The sequence below is a fragment of the Rana temporaria genome, chromosome 11 (assembly GCF_905171775.1).
Source record: "Rana temporaria chromosome 11, aRanTem1.1, whole genome shotgun sequence".
NCBI classification, from domain to species: Eukaryota; Metazoa; Chordata; class Amphibia; order Anura; family Ranidae; genus Rana; species Rana temporaria.
Genome location: NC_053499.1, coordinates 160022488 through 160038236, shown reverse-complemented (window position 1 = coordinate 160038236; position 15749 = coordinate 160022488). Strand labels below are relative to the sequence as shown.

Here is a 15749-nt window from a genome sequence, read left to right as displayed (position 1 = left end):
TTTCATTTTTTTTCCCACAGGTGGCTGGAACCAGGGCCGCCATCAGGGGGGTACAGGCAGTACACCTGTAAGGGGCCCGGAGGTCCCCAGGGGCCCGGATGGCAGCCCCCTTTAAAAAAAAAAAAAAAAACAGAAACATATATATATATATATATATATCATAATCAATTTGCTTAGAATTATTATTATTATGATATATATATATGTTTCTGTTTTCTTGATAGAAGGCTTGTACCTTTTTTTTTTTAGGGGTCCGGAGGTTCCCAGGGGCCCGGAGGCCCACAGGGCCCCAGATGGCAACCCCCTGTTTTTTTATTTATTTTTTATAAAAATTTTTTTTTTTTTTAATATATTTCTATTTTATTTTTTATTAAAAGGGACAATTTTATTTTACATTTTTTTAGAGGTCCAGGGGTCCCCAGGGCCCCGGATGGCAACCCCCCTTTTTTTATTTATTTTTTTATTAAAAAAATATATATATTTTTTTAATATATTTTTATTTTATTTTTTATTAAAGGACCAATTTTTTTTTTTTTTTTTAGGGGTCCGGAGGTCCCCAAGGGCCCGGAGATTTCCAGGGGCCCCCAGATGACAACCCCCTTTTTTTTATAAAAACAATCTTTTTTTATATTTTTTTTATTGTTTATTATATATATATATATATATATATATATATTTATAAATTTATAAATGTTTATTTATTTTTTATTTATTTTTATTAAAGGGCCCAGAATGACAACCCCCTTTTTTTTATATATATTTTTCTTTATTTCTTCTTTTTTTTGTAAAGGCCCCCCCCCGTTTCTCAATTTGCGGCACCCCCCCCCCCCTGTTCTCTGCTCCAGGGGGCCCATGCCTGAAGCTGTGTAGGGGGCCCCAGCCGGCATATAGATGGGCAGAAATGGCTGCCCCCCCCCCATGTACATCCCTTGAATTAAGAATTAAGGCTGGAACTAATAAGAAGACTTCCCTCAAGCCATCTACAGTTATCTAGACACCTCTGTACATAACCTTCATAAAGGAAGAGGTAAGAACCGATCCCTCGTACCTCGGTGAGGATCGCCTTTTGCTCTTTGATCCGGAGAAGTTCCTCTGGACTTTGCTCCAAGCTGAAGACCCTGGAGAGGGGGAGGGGCTGCCCGTTGCGGCACACCACGGCCTGACAAGTCCCAACGTTGGCCACGGTGAGGGAGAAGCTGTGATCGGCGCCGCCGCCGCCACGTCCCACGTAACACAGAACCGCAGAGGAGCCCAACTTCTGACCTGCAGTCCCCAACTTTCTGTAGAAAAAAAATTGAAATAATCCCGTTATTACTGAAATCACATCCCACACATGCTGCAACCCGAAATCAGCCAATATGAAGATTTGGGTAAGAGGAGGAGGAGGAGGAGCACAAAGAGAATGCAAAGAGCTTTAATAAACTAGTAAGGCCCGGGTAGGATTTCTTGGGGGGTATTTGTGCTAGTAGGGATGATTTGGGGTAATTGCTGACTTGTTTATCCCCGACTAACTTGGGGTAGGCAGTACACTTTGGTGGGGGTGGGCCAGCCACGTCTCATGACCATTGACCCATGGGGACCCGCCTTCTGACCTTTGACCTCTGGGGGAGGTCCCTTTTCCGATTCCTTGAAGTCCTAGCCTAGTTCTTCAAGGAAAAACCCTAACCCTACCAAGCGCTTTCCCCGACTTGTCCATTCCCCGTCTTAGTTGGGGTAGGCGGTACACTTTGGTGGGGGTGGGCCAGCCACGCCTCATAACCATTGACCCCTGGGGACCCGCCTTCTGACCTCTGGGGGAGGTCCCTTTTCCAATCCTCGAGTCCTAGCCTAGTTCTTCAAGGAAAAACCCTAACTCCAACCCTACCAAAAGCTTTCCCCGACTTGTCCATTCCCCTTATTAGTTGGGGTAGGCGGTACAATTTGGTGGGGGTGGGTCAGCCACGCCTCATGACCTTTAACCTCTGGGGGAGGTCCCTGTTCCAATCCCTGAGCCCTAGCCTTGTTCTTTGAGGGGAAACCCTAACCCTAGGATTGAGGGTTTGGAATCTGTGCTTGTGGGGGACGTATTTGTGCTAGAACGGGGGATTTGTACTCAAAGGGCAAATTTGAGGAGGAGAGGATTTGTGCAGGGGGGGGGGGGGATTGGGCTGGGAAGGGTGACATGCGGGAGGGAGGGGGGGAGGCAATTGGGCTGGGAGGGGGGATTTGGGAGGAGATATGTGCTAGTGAGGGGATTTGGGGCAGGGCATTGGGGAATTTATGCTGGTAGGGATCATTGAGTGGGATTTGTACTAGAAGGGAAAATTTGGGGAGGGGGATTTGTGCTTGTGAGGATTTTTTTTTTGGGGGGGGGGGGATTTGTGCTAGTAGGAATGATTCGGAGGAATTTGTTGCTTGGAGTGGAAATTCGGAGGGGGGGGGGGGGGATTTGTACTGGAGGGGAGGATTCGGGCTAGTTGGGAAATTGGGGGGGGGGGGGGGTTTGTGCCAGGAGGGGGGATTTGTGCTCAAAGGGGAAAGTGAGGGGTAGAGGATTTGTGCTCGGAGGAAAGGAATTTGAGATGGTGGGGGGGGGGCAATGATTTTTGGCTTGCAAAGGGAATATATGTTTAGGGGGTTAGTGTGCAGATAAGTGCTTGATTTTTTGGGGGGGGGGTATGGGGATTGACATCTTAGCCCTGGGTGCTACATGACCTTGCCCCGGCACTGGATGGGGGAGTTTGCCTTGAATATTAAAAATTAATTTAATTGCGTTTTCGGGTTGTGGTGCTCAGATACAGTTTGCTTCCAAAAAGAAAACCATCCCCCTGAGGAAGTCACGTGTCGTGACGTAATCAGCCTTAATGGTCTCCCAAAGCAAAGGACAGAAATATGGCTCCGAATATCCAGAAATCGATGTCTAGAGATGTTTTACTAGATGGGGGGCTTCAAATGATGGTCAAAGATTCTGGACTCTCAATCATATAGTGATGGATGACGAGTGCCAATGTGATAAGGACAAAAAGAAAACCTCCCATAGTGTAAAAATGTATAGCAAATAGCATTTATTAAGATGGCCAAGCATGGAATGTGAAAACACAGTGTTTCAGACGCCTCTTACGTCACTTCCGGTCCCTACGCGTTACGTCACAACACGTGACTTCATCAGGGGGTTCACCTTTGCACATTGTCCAGAAGAATTGTTTGCACATTGGAGATCGCTTTTATTAATTGTATCACTTTTTTTTATCACATTTGGTTATTTATATTTATTTGGAGCTTTATTTAGAAAGTTGCGCTGATCACCATTTATTATTTATGAAGAAATGGCGGCTCACTCACCTGTGTGACACGAGGAACGTGTGGCACATGAACGTTCGCTCGCAGCTTGACTGCTGCAGTTCTTCCAGCAGCACATCTCCCATAGTGCACTGCAGCAGACGCGGCACCTCCTCGTTCTTATCCCCGTCAAACATGCCGTACAGAGCCTCCACGCTGTCGGCAAAGTCGCTGACGGCCAGCGAGGAGACGCAGAGCCTGCGGGGAGGACGGACAACAATCAACACGGCCCCCAGTCGCTATAAAACAAAAGAAAGGTCATGGCAAAAAGACGCCGGCGGCACTCACTTGTTCCGCTGGCCGGACATCTCCGCTAAGCCGTGGTTGCAGGAGATGGAGGTCACCGGCAGGTCAGAATTTGGCAAAGGTTTGTTGTCGATTTTCAGGATGGGGATGTGACTAGAGAGAGAGATCGACAGAATACGAGAACGATTACAAGTTTTATACCCGCCTGTCACCTGAGCGCAGGAAGCTGCTACTACTAGAGGCTGCTAGCCAGGGCCGCCATCAGAAGCCCCCTCACACCTGTTCTCTCTCAGCCCCCTCACCCATGTTCTCTCTCAGACCCCTCACCCATGTTCTCTCTCAGACCCCCTCACACATGTGCTCTCTCAGCCCCCTCACACATGTGCTCTCTCAGCCCCCTCACACATGTGCTCTCTCAGCCCCCCTCACACATGTTCTCTCTCAGACCCCCTCACACATGTGCTCTCTCAGCCCCCCTCACACATGTTCTCTCTCAGACCCCCTCACACATGTGCTCTCTCAGCCCCCCTCACACATGTTCTCTCTCAGCCCCCTCACCCATGTTCTCTCTCAGCCCCCTCACATGTACGCTCTCAGCCCCCCCACACATGTTCTCTCTCAGACCCCTCACACATGTGCTCTCTCAGACCCCCTCACCCATGTTCTCTCTCAGCCCCCTCACCCATGTTCTCTCTCAGACCCCTCACACATGTGCTCTCTCAGCCCCCCTCACACATGTGCTCTCTCAGCCCCCTCACACATGTGCTCTCTCAGCCCCCTCACACATGTTCTCTCTCAGACCCCCTCACACATGTTCTCTCTCAGACCCCCTCACCCATGTACGCTCTCAGCCCCCTCACACATGTGCTCTCTCAGCCCCCTCACACATGTGCTCTCTCAGCCCCCTCACACATGTGCTCTCTCAGCCCCCCTCACACATGTGCTCTCTCAGCCCCCCTCCCACATGTTCTCTCTCAGCCCCCTCACACATGTTCTCTCTCAGCCCCCCTCACACATGTGCTCTCTCAGCCCCCCTCACACATGTTCTCTCTCAGCCCCCTCACAATTGTTCTCTCTCAGCCCCCCTCACACATGTTCTCTTTCAGCCCCCCCTCACACATGTTCTCTCTCAGCCCCCCTCACACCTGTACGCTCTCAGCCCCCTCACACCTGTACGGTCTCAGCCCCCCCTCACAACTGTATGCTCTCAGCCCCCTCACACATGTTCTCTCTCTCTCAGCCCCCTCACACCTGTATGCTCTCAGCCCCCTCACACCTGTATGCTGTCAGCCCCACCTCACACCTGTATGCTCTCAGCCCCCCCTCACACGCGTTCTCTCTCAGCCCCCCTCACACCTGTATGCTCTCAGCTCCCTCACAGACGTTCTCTCTCACCCCCCTCACACCTGTACGCTCTCAGCCCCCTCACACACGTTCTCTCTCAGCCCCCTCACACACGTTTTCTTTCAGCCCCCTCACAACTGCACGCTCTCAACCCCCCTCACACGTTTTCTTTCAGCCCCCCTCACACATGTTCTCTCTCAGCCCCCCCCCCCCCTCACACCTGTACGCTCTCAGCCCCCCTCACACATGTTCTCTCTCAGCCCCCTCACACACGTTCTCTCTCAGCCCCCCTCACACCTGTACGCTCTCAGCCCCCTCACACACGTTCTCTCTCAGCCCCCCCCTCACACCTGTACGCTCTCAGCCCCTCATACCAATGTCAGCTCAATGAAACAGCAGCAGCTGCCGACTCGCACACATTCTGAAAGCCAGCGCAGTCACGGATCTCTCATTCCCCCGCCCCTGCCTTCTCCCATCACTGCCGGACAGTCGGGCCCTTCTAGATGCTCGGGCCCCTTACAAGTGTGTGGGCTGTACCCCCCCACCCCCCAGCTAGCGGCAAGGCCGATCACATCTGCGGAAAGTGGATGTCCTTCTACCTGAAGATATCATGCAGTTGATGGTCCAGCACCAGGTCAATGTTCCCTTTCAGGTCCAGCTCGTGAAGGACAGGAGGCAGGCTCTCCGGGGCCACAATCTCCACCAGGCTGTTACAGCTCAGGTCAACCAGCTGCAGGAACAAAGAGCAGCAAACATCTCATGCCATAGGCCGAGTGAGTGACAATGAGATGACACCATGTACACAAGTCTACAGCTGTAGCACAGCCTGCAGGGGGTAAGAGAGGGGAAGGTAGGGGGGGGAGACATAAAAGGGGATCAGAGCGAGAAATGGACAGCTGGGAGAGGTCATGTAAGGTTGGAGGTGGAATGAGACCTGGATCAGCGGCAGGTTGAAGATCTCCGGGAAGACGCTCAGGCAGTTGGAATGGGCGATGAGCGTGTGCAGTCGCTTGCAGTTGGACACCGTGCTGGGGATCGACTTCAGACGATTACCGCTAATGTTCAGCTCCTCCAGGAGCTCCAGCTTGTTGAGCTTGCTACAAGAGGACAGATTATTGGTGAGGACACCAGAATCAGAGACAACACGCCTACAAAATTCTCTATACAAAGGTCTTCAAGGTATATAGTTGTCACCAGTCCAGGGGAGGAGCAGAAATATCTGCAGGAGGAAACCAGTTCCGGGGACAACGGCCTGAGGATTGACTATCAATCATTGTGAGGAGATGATCTCCACTCACTTCCCGTCACATGGCTGGAAGTTATGGGAGATCTTCCCGATTGGGTGCCACGCTTCCCACAGGTTCTAAACCTTCCACATTCCCGATTGGGTGCCATGCTTCACACAGGTTCTAACCCTTCACATTCCCGATTGGGTGCCATGCTTCACACAGGTTCTAACCCTTCACATTCCCGATTGGGTGCCACGCTTCACACAGGTTCTAACCCTTCCACATTCCTGATTGGGTGCCAAGCTTCACACAGGTTCTAACCCTTCCACATTCCCGATTGGGTGCCACGCTTCACACAGGTTCTAACCCTTCCACATTCCCGATTGGGTGCCACGCTTCCCACAGGTTCTAACCCTTCCACATTCCCGATTGGGTGCCACGCTTCCCACAGGTTCTAACCCTTCCACATTCCCGATTGGGTGCCACACTTCCCACAGGTTCTAACCCTTCCACATTCCCGATTGGGTGCCACGCTTCACACAGGTTTCTAACCCTTCCACATTCCTGATTGGGTGCCAAGCTTCCCACAGGTTCTAACCCTTCCACATTCTCGATTGGGTGCCAAGCTTCACGCAGGTTCTAACCCTTCCACATTCCCGATTGGGTGCCACGCTTCACACAGGTTCTAACCCTTTCACATTCCCGATTGGGTGCCACGCTTCACACAGGTTCTAACCCTTCCACATTCCCGATTGGGTGCCACGCTTCCCACAGGTTCTAACCCTTCCACATTCCCGATTGGGTGCAATGCTTCACACAGGTTCTAACCCTTCCACATTCCCGATTGGGTGCCACGCTTCCCACAGGTTCTAACCCTTCCACATTCCCGATTGGGTGCCACGCTTCACACAGGGTCTAACCCTTTCCACATTCCCAGTTGGGTGCCACGCTTCACACGGGTTCTAACCCTTCCACATTCCCGATTGGGTGCCACGCTTCACACGGGTTCTAACCCTTCCACATTCCCGATTGGGTGCCAAGCTTCACACAGGTTCTAACCCTTCCACATTCCCGATTGGGTGCCAAGCTTCACACAGGTTCTAACCCTTCCACATTCCCCATTGGGTGCCACGCTTCCCACAGGTTCTAACCCTTCCACATTCCCCATTGGGTGCCAAGCTTCACACAGGTTCTAACCCTTCCACATTATGGAAATCTCTCAATCTGAAGAGTCAAACTCAGAGAAAGGCCAAATTCTAAATCTGGATTTGGATTTATATAATGAATTGTGACTCTTTAACAAGAGGAATGGTGCCCCATCCTTGGTGTACATGAGAGGAATGGTGCCCCACCCATGGTGTCAATGGGAGGAACTCAACAGTAAACTGGACCATTCCTCCCATTGACACCAAGGATGGGGCACCATTCCTCCCATTGACACCAAGGATGGGAAACCATTCCTCCCATTGACACCAAGGATGGGGCATCATTCCTCCCATTGACATCAAGGATGGGGCACCATTCCTCCCATTGACACCAAGGATGGGGCACCATTCCTCCCATTGACACCAAGGATGGGGCACCATTCCTCCCATTGACACCAAGGATGAAACACCATTCCTCCCATTGACACCAAGGATGGGGCATAATTCCTCTCATTGACACCAAGGGTGGGGCACCATTCCTCTCATTGACACCAAGGGTGGGGCACCATTCCTCCCATTGACACCAAGGATGGGGCACCATTCCACCCATTGACACCAAGGATGGGGCACTATTCCACCCATTGACACCAAGGATGGGGCATCATTCCTCTCATGTACACCAAGGATGGGGCACCATTCCTCCCATTGACACCCATGATGGGTCATCATTCCTCCCATTGGCACCAAGGATGGGGCACCATTCCTCTCATGTGCAACAAGGATGGGGCACTATTCCTCTCATGTACACCAAGAATGGGGCACTATTTCTCCTCCTACTGACCACCAAGCCTGAGGCAATATGAACATGGATTCTGGGACATTTTCTACTCCCAATGGCCACAGTCCGGTCCCCCAATATCTGAAGGACAGTAAACTGGCCCTTTGTTTAGAAAGTTTGGAGGCCCCCCCTGGTATAAGCCCATAATGGAAATACAAGTTGCCACTGACTCACCTGGCTGGGAAGGTCTCCAGCTGGTTATAGGCCAGATGCAGAACCCTGAGGTTGGTATGGATGGTCAGGAAAGGAACATACTGGTCCATTAGTTGGTTGTTGGTTAGGTAGAAGGCTTGCAACCTGGTCCCACTCTCCTCTCCGCTGAACATTGACGGGAGGCTCTCCAGCATGTTTGCTGATGCGTTCAGAAACCTGAGACTGACAACAGACATCCACATAAGTGGATACTTGGAAACTACAACAGATGTACAGGTAATATGAGAAAACGCTGTTAAAATGAGAGACTTTCCCCTAGTTTGAGGAGATTTGCTCACATGTCCTGTGTTATCAGCGAGGGGTAAGTACTCCATGAGGACAGAAACAGCAATAGGGACTTGGAACCCTTCACAATCCCACCCAAAGCAATAAAAGCTGTAAGAGTGAAAGGAGCCAGAACATTGTAAAAAGTCTTGCGACAGGAGTACCCAGGAAGCCAGAAAATTATTATCGGTCTTTTCCTGCGTTACCCACACAGGAGCCGCTGGCAGGATGGTTGGACTTCTTCCCACCCCTGAACAGTTGTCTATCTCTTCCTGCAGGACTGGATCCAGGAACACTGCCCCCTTGCCGCCAGGCCTCAGACTACTTATGGGCTCACCCTCCACCTTCTGGGCACACAACTCCAGGAATTGGTTGGAGCTCCAAAATGCTCTCCCTCCCACTATACTTCCAGAACAATCTAAAAGACAGGGGGGAGTAGCAGAACAGCAGCCTGTGAAACACTGAGCAGCCCTAAGCAATCAACCCCCACTCTACTGTTTACAGAGGAGCTAAACTAAATTTACCTAGCAGTCTTCTCTGGACTAGAAGGGTGCTACTTCACTGGATGGTTGGACTTCTTCCCACCAACTTCCTTCTGGCTCAGCTCAGTCTCTGGACAAACGTTCTTTGGAAGGCCCCTCAGCTAAGCCTAGCTGCCCCCCCCCCCCCCCCATGTCTTCACAAGGGCTCCCTGGTTTTCTCTGCCCTAGGGTCACAGCCCCTGAACAGTGGTCTCTCTCTTCCTGCAGGACTAGATCCAGGAACACTGCCCCCTTGCTGCCAAGCCTCAGACTACTTATGGGCTCTCCCTCCACCTTCTGGGCACACAACCCCAGGAACTGAATGGAGTTACATAAATATTCAGGCTGCCTGTTCCGCTCTCCCTCCCACTATACTTCCAGAACAATCTAAAAGACAGGGGGGAGTAGCAGAACAGCAGCCTGTGGAAAACTGAGCAGCCCTAAGCAATCAACCCCCACTCTACTGTTTACAGAGGATCTAAACTAAATTTACCTAGCAGTCTTCTCTGAACTAGAAGGGTGCTACATCACTGGATGGTTGGACTTCTTCCCACCAACTTCCTTCTGGCTCAGCTCAGTCTCTGGACAAACGTTCTTTGGTAGGCCCCTCAGCTAAGCCTAGCTGGGCCCCCCCATGTCTTCACAAGGGCTCCCCTGGTTTTCTCTGCCCCAGGGTCAGAGCCCCTGCACAGCTTCCTGCAGAACTGGATATAGGAACACTGACCCCTTGCTGCCAGGCTTCAGACTACTTATGGGCTCTCCCTCCACCTTCTGGGCACACAACCCCAGGAATTGGTTGGAGTTCCTTTAATATTCAGGCTGCCTGTCCTGCTCTTCCTCCCACTATATGCCCAAGGGGGAATGAGGAGATCCCTTTAAAAATGGATTTCCACTTTAATCTATAATAACTGCACATCCACCTGTCTTTTTCTATGTCTATGGTCACAGACCTTCTCCCCGATTCCAGATGTACCTACTGTCTGCCTCCGAAGGACACTTACTTTAAAGCTACGGTAAAGAGGGAGTCTGGAAGGTGTCTCAGCATATTGTGCTGCACATCCAGGCTCTCCAGAGGAATGGACTCCATGGGGCAAGGAAGGTTCTTCAGCTGGTTGTGTCCAAGCATCAGTCTTCGCAGACTAGAAGAGCCCATTATCCTGCCAGAGAAAGAAAAAAGTTAATAAGACAGATAAACAATACTCCAAGCTCGACTGCAGATTCAGCTTCTTGTGGCTTAAAGGATAACTAAAGGTTCAGTATTAAAAACATTTATTTTTTATACTTACCTCCTCTGTGCAGTTGGTTTTGCAAAGTGGCCCCCAATCCTTCTCTTCTGGGGTCCCCCAGTGGCACTGCTGGCTCCTCCTCGTCTTGAGTACCCCGTCGGAGAAGCGTTCTCCCTCGGGATACCCGTGCGGGTGTGCTCCCATGTCCTGCTGCTGCGTCCCTTGACACAGACAGCAGGACTTGGCTCCACCCCCCGAGTCATTGGATCTGATTGACAGCAGGGGGAGCCAATGGCTGCGCTATCAATCTATCGAATCAGGACCCAAGACACCAGCTGGAGCAGGTGTGCTTGTCCCCGGCTCAGGTAAGTAGAAAGGGGGGCTCTGGTGCACTGCAAGAGATTTTTCACAGAATGCATTGAGGTGAAAATTCTCTACAGCAAAAAAAGCGAAACCTTTAATATTACCTGAGAGGCAGCTCTGCTATCGCGTTCCAGCTAAGATCAAGAACTTCCAGCTTCTTGGTCTCACATATCCACTCCGGCACCCACGCTAGACAGTTCCTGCAATACAGACATAATGTTCAAGAGTGGCAGAGCTTAAATGAATGCAACGATAAAAGGGGAATTATCACGCTTTCAAACAATATATATGTACATACAGAATCTAACCCACTCCTAAGCAATCTGTAAAGTAAGGATTCCAACACCCAATAAGACTAATGTAAAGGAAGTAGTGAAAACGGGTTTGCCATGTGGGATTGTCTACCTAAACTCTCCAAATAAAAGACAAACAGCATAAACTGACAGGGGGACTCCTTAAAGGATAAGTTTATCTTTTGGAACACGTTACATGCTTCACCGGTATTTAGGGTAGAACATGTAACTTGTTCCAGTTCCTGACACCTCTTCCCCTGACCCCCCCCCCCCCACCTGTGACAGTGGGGGGGGGGGGGGGTTCTTCTCTTTGCACTCTTTGCGTATTCCTTTTTCATAGATAGGCAGTGTGTGTGCATGCTTGTTATATGTACATCTGTCAGTCTTGTGTTGTATTACTATAATTGTGAATTTTGACACATATGACCTATGGCACGCATGATACAATAGTGCCATCTAGAGGTTGAATTGGGAAATGTTTCAACCATAGAAGCCTAATGTAAAGGAAGTAGTGAGAATGGGTATTCCCGTGTGGGATTGTCTACCTAAACTTTCCAAATAAAAGGCCAGCAGCATAAACTGACAGGGGGACTCCGTGATGACATGACATCAGGGAAGGTCTGTGCCAGAAGACACTTCACCAGGGGATTATGTTAGCACATGATTTCTACAATCGATTGAATAGCCGGGAGTCATGGTTGCCTATAGAAACCGTGAAACTGCTATAACCTGAGCTAAGTAACTTTTAGCGTATTCCTACTGTACAGATAGGTAGTGTGTGTGTGTATGCATGCCTGTTGTATGTATAACTGTTAGTCTTGTATTGAATTACTATAAATGTGACCTTTTGACACATTTGACCTATGGCACGTATAATATTATAGTGCCATCTAGAGGTTGAATTGGGAAATGTTTCACCCATAGAAAACTAATGTAAAGGAAGTAGTGAGAACGGGTATGCTCATGTGGGATTGTCTACCTAAACTTTCCAAATAAAAGACCAGCAGCATAAACTGACAGGGGAACTCCATGAGCACATAACATCAAGGAATGTCTGTGCCAGAAGACACCAGGGGATTACACTAGCACCCGATTTCTGCAATCGCTTCAGGGCTGTGGAGTCGGTAGATAAATGTTTTGACTCCTAAATGTTCCGACAATCTAAATTTAGTAGGAGTCGGAGTTGGAGTTGGTGCATTGTTTGCTGACTCCGACTCCGACTTCAGGTACCCAAAATTTCCTCCGACTCCGACTCCAGGTACCCAAAATTTCCTCCGACTCCACAGCGGTTGCACATCTTTTTTTTTTACTGCCCATAGTTCCCAACACCTATGGCAGGACAGATAATGCTTGGTGTGGACTGACCCTGTAAAAAAAAAAAAAAAAAAAAAACATGCATACACAATCGTAAAAGTGTCTACATACAATCCGCCGTCAACTTACCTAGACAGGTCAAGAGTGTGGAGCAGAGAAGGCGCCAGGTAAACATTCATTAAGGTCAGCCCTGCAGAGGAAGACCACAAATACAGATACACAGTGAGTAATAGGAAGCAACAAGTGGGAATACAATGAAGGAGAATGTAAAAAACTTACTGTTGGAGCCGGCATAGATCGCCCGCAGGGAGAAGCCGCACAGCCTCAGCTCCCTCAGCTGGTTCCTTTCGCAGTGCAGTTGTTCCAGGTTCCCCATACAGCTAAGGTCCAGGGAGGACAGCTGGTTATCTCGCACATCGAAATGCGTGATGTGGTTTATTCCCTCCATGCTGGCGGTCACTTGAGTCAAATGATTCATCCTATTCAAGTAATAGATGACAGAGTATAGGTTCAACTCACAAAGATAACACACCCAGACATGGATCCTAAAGATCAACCTGTACCTGAGCCTAAGCAGTCCCCTGAAATATACATCTCCTGTTCTAAATTCCTCCTGAAAAAATAGCAGAGCACATCCTGACATGTGACTGTGCCTAGGCACTGTTGTTCTGATCCCTCATAGCTGCAAATGTTCAGTGTGAGATTTTTTAAGGCACTATTACTAGTTTTACCAGATTTGAAGTGATGTGTTCTCGTTGCTGGAGAGGAAGCTGTACCCGAGGACCTGCATTGCAAGAATCTCCCTGCTTCATTCATTCTTTGGATCTGTGCTTCCTCCACCACTCCTGCTGCTTCTTCAATATTACCCCACCAGTCATCGGGGAAAGCTCTGACATGAGGAAGCAAAGCCCTGCCTCTACCAAGATGGTCAATTCCACACAGGGACACAGTGCAGAACAAGGCATTGTAAATCAGTAATGCCCTGAAATATACATCTCCTTTTTTAAATTCCTCCTGAAAAATAGCAGAGCCCATCCTGACACGTGATTGTGCCTAGGCACTGTTGTTTTGATCCCTCATAACTGTACATCCCTCGTAGGTGTACATTTCACCAGATTTGGAGTGATGTGTCATCCTTGCTGGAGAATAAGCTGTACCTGAGTGCTTGCAATGCAAGAATTTCCCTGCTTCTGCTTCATTCATTCTGTGTATCTGTGCTTCCTCCACTGCTCCTGCTGCTTCCTAAATATTACCCCACCAGTCATCGGGAGGAAGCAAAGCCCTGCCTCCACAAAGACGGTTGATTCCACAAAGGGACACAGTGCAGAACAAGGTATATTGTAAGTCAGTAATGAGGAAATGATCAGCTGCAGGAAGACTACAGGCAAGTCCCCCCTGCCTGCCTAATTATGGGCACAGCTTCCACGGTTCAGTTCCTCCGAGTACAGAATTTTATTAAAAGGAGCACAAAGCCAAGGCTAAAGAGGAAGTAAACCCGGATGGGTTTTACTTCCTCTTTGTTTCCCTGCAAAGGTAAGCATAATGGGCTACTATGCATCGCATAGTAGCCCATTATGTGACACTTACCTGCAGGAGAACGGAGAAAAGACTGGACAGCCGCACTTCCACCAAATTCTTAAGAAGTTGCTTTTAATTGTAAAAAATGGAAACAGCACTACAAGTCACAGCAGACAGTGGGGTGGATAGCTCACATGTTTCGCACTGGGGTATCAGCGCTTAGTCATAGCTCAGTGCGAAACGCGTCAGATATCCACCCCACTGTTTGCTGTGACTTGCTTTTACAATTAAAAGCAACTTTTTAAGAATTTCGCGGAAGTGCGGCTGTCCAGTCTTTTCTCCGGTCTTCGCTTTGTGCATTGCCAGCACCCACGCTTCTGAGAGGACACTGATTGCACTCACCTAGAGCGGCAGTTCCCTTTTCCCTACCTGCAGGAGAAGCCCGCGATGTCCCCGTCTTCCTCGCTAGCAGCGAGCGTCCATTCTTGAATGAATGAATGAATGAAAAACTTATAAAGCGCGGCGCATGCGAACTGAATCGCCTTCTTCACCCCTCTTCCTTTCGGGGCCGCGTACTCCGGCTCTGTGACTGGCCGGAGTCGTGTGACATCACTCCTGCGCGTGAGCCACCTTTAACGGCATGACCCCAGCTTGAAGCGGCACAGTGTGCCCTTTCAAGACGGCGCATGCGCAGTAGAGAGCCTCGTTCGGGGAAATTGCAAATATCTCCGAGACCGTGTGGGTGATCAACATGTGGCCCTTCAGCTGTTGCAGAACTACAAGTCCCATCATGCCTCTGCCTTTGGGAGTCATGCTTGTAACTTCCAGCCTGGCAATGCCTCATGGGACTTGTAGTTTTGCAACAGCTGGAGGGTCACAGGTTGAGCACCCATGGTCTAGGACAGGTGTCTCCAAACTGCGGCCCAAGGGCCGGATGTGGCCCTTTGCTAGCCTTCATCCGGCCCTTGGGGCTGTATTGCTCCCAATGATATGAGGCACTATTCCTTCCAATTGCACCAACAATGGGGCACAATTTCTTAGACTAATTGCAATGATGGAGCACTATTCCTCCTCCTACTGCCCACCAACACGGGGGCCATGTTCATTCTCACTGATGCTCGACCCTGGGGCATTTTCTACCCCAACTGGTCAGAATCCGGCCCCCCCGAAGTCAGAAAGACCGTAAACGGGCCCTTTGCTTTAAAAGTAAGGAGACCCCTGGTCTAGGACATGGGTCTTCAAACTACGGCCCTCCAGTTGTTCAGGAACTACAATTCCCATCATGCCCAGTCATGTCTGTGAATGTCAGAGTTTTACAATGCCTCATGGGATGTGTAGTTCCGCAACAGCTGGAGGGCCGTAGTTTGAGGATCCCTGGTCTAGGAGATATTTCAAGCACCTACAGGTAAGCCTTAATCTATGCTTACTTGTAGGTTAAAGTGGTTGTAAAGGGTTTACAACCACTTTAACGAGACCTTTGTGGCCTATACTCATTAAAATGTGCATGTTTTTATTACTTTCATATGTGTCCTGTTATATGTGAAGAAGCCAGCAGCTTACCGCAAGTCTACGACCTTCACATGCGTCATGGTCACGAGTGTCTGCAGGTTAAGAAGCTCCAGTCGGTTCCCCGCCATGCACAACTTCTCCACAGAAGAAAGGTTGTCAAAAGCCTTGGGAATGGTCATCAAGTCGTTGAACGCAAGGCCAAGGCTCGTTAGCTGCGGCAGAGACCCGAGCTCGTCAGGCAACGATGTCAGGGAGTTCCCGTCAAGGTTAAGTGTCTGGAGGCTGCAGGCGAAGGAGAATTTTTTTTTTTTTTTATAACTTACAATATTTTAACCACTTCAGCCCCGGACCATTATGCAGGTAAAAGGGCCGGGCCAGTTTTTGCGATTCGGCACTGCGTCGCGTTAA

At 49.7% G+C, this 15749-nt stretch overlaps 1 protein-coding gene across 1 annotated transcript in view; it reads right to left on the bottom strand.

Annotated features, from left to right (window-relative positions):
• The window catches only part of PHLPP2 (PH domain and leucine rich repeat protein phosphatase 2), a 43111-nt gene that overhangs the window by 2277 nt on the left and 25085 nt on the right, over positions 1–15749 (bottom strand). The window contains exons 8-18 of the mRNA XM_040329568.1: positions 15393–15623; positions 12594–12793; positions 12444–12504; positions 10812–10907; positions 10120–10275; positions 8295–8495; positions 5843–6005; positions 5508–5638; positions 3607–3717; positions 3322–3516; positions 1049–1280 (exon numbers count right to left, since the gene is read on the bottom strand). Of these exons, the coding sequence (XP_040185502.1) occupies positions 1049–1280; positions 3322–3516; positions 3607–3717; positions 5508–5638; positions 5843–6005; positions 8295–8495; positions 10120–10275; positions 10812–10907; positions 12444–12504; positions 12594–12793; positions 15393–15623 (1777 nt within the window). The remainder of the gene's footprint in view (positions 1–1048; positions 1281–3321; positions 3517–3606; positions 3718–5507; positions 5639–5842; positions 6006–8294; positions 8496–10119; positions 10276–10811; positions 10908–12443; positions 12505–12593; positions 12794–15392; positions 15624–15749) is intronic.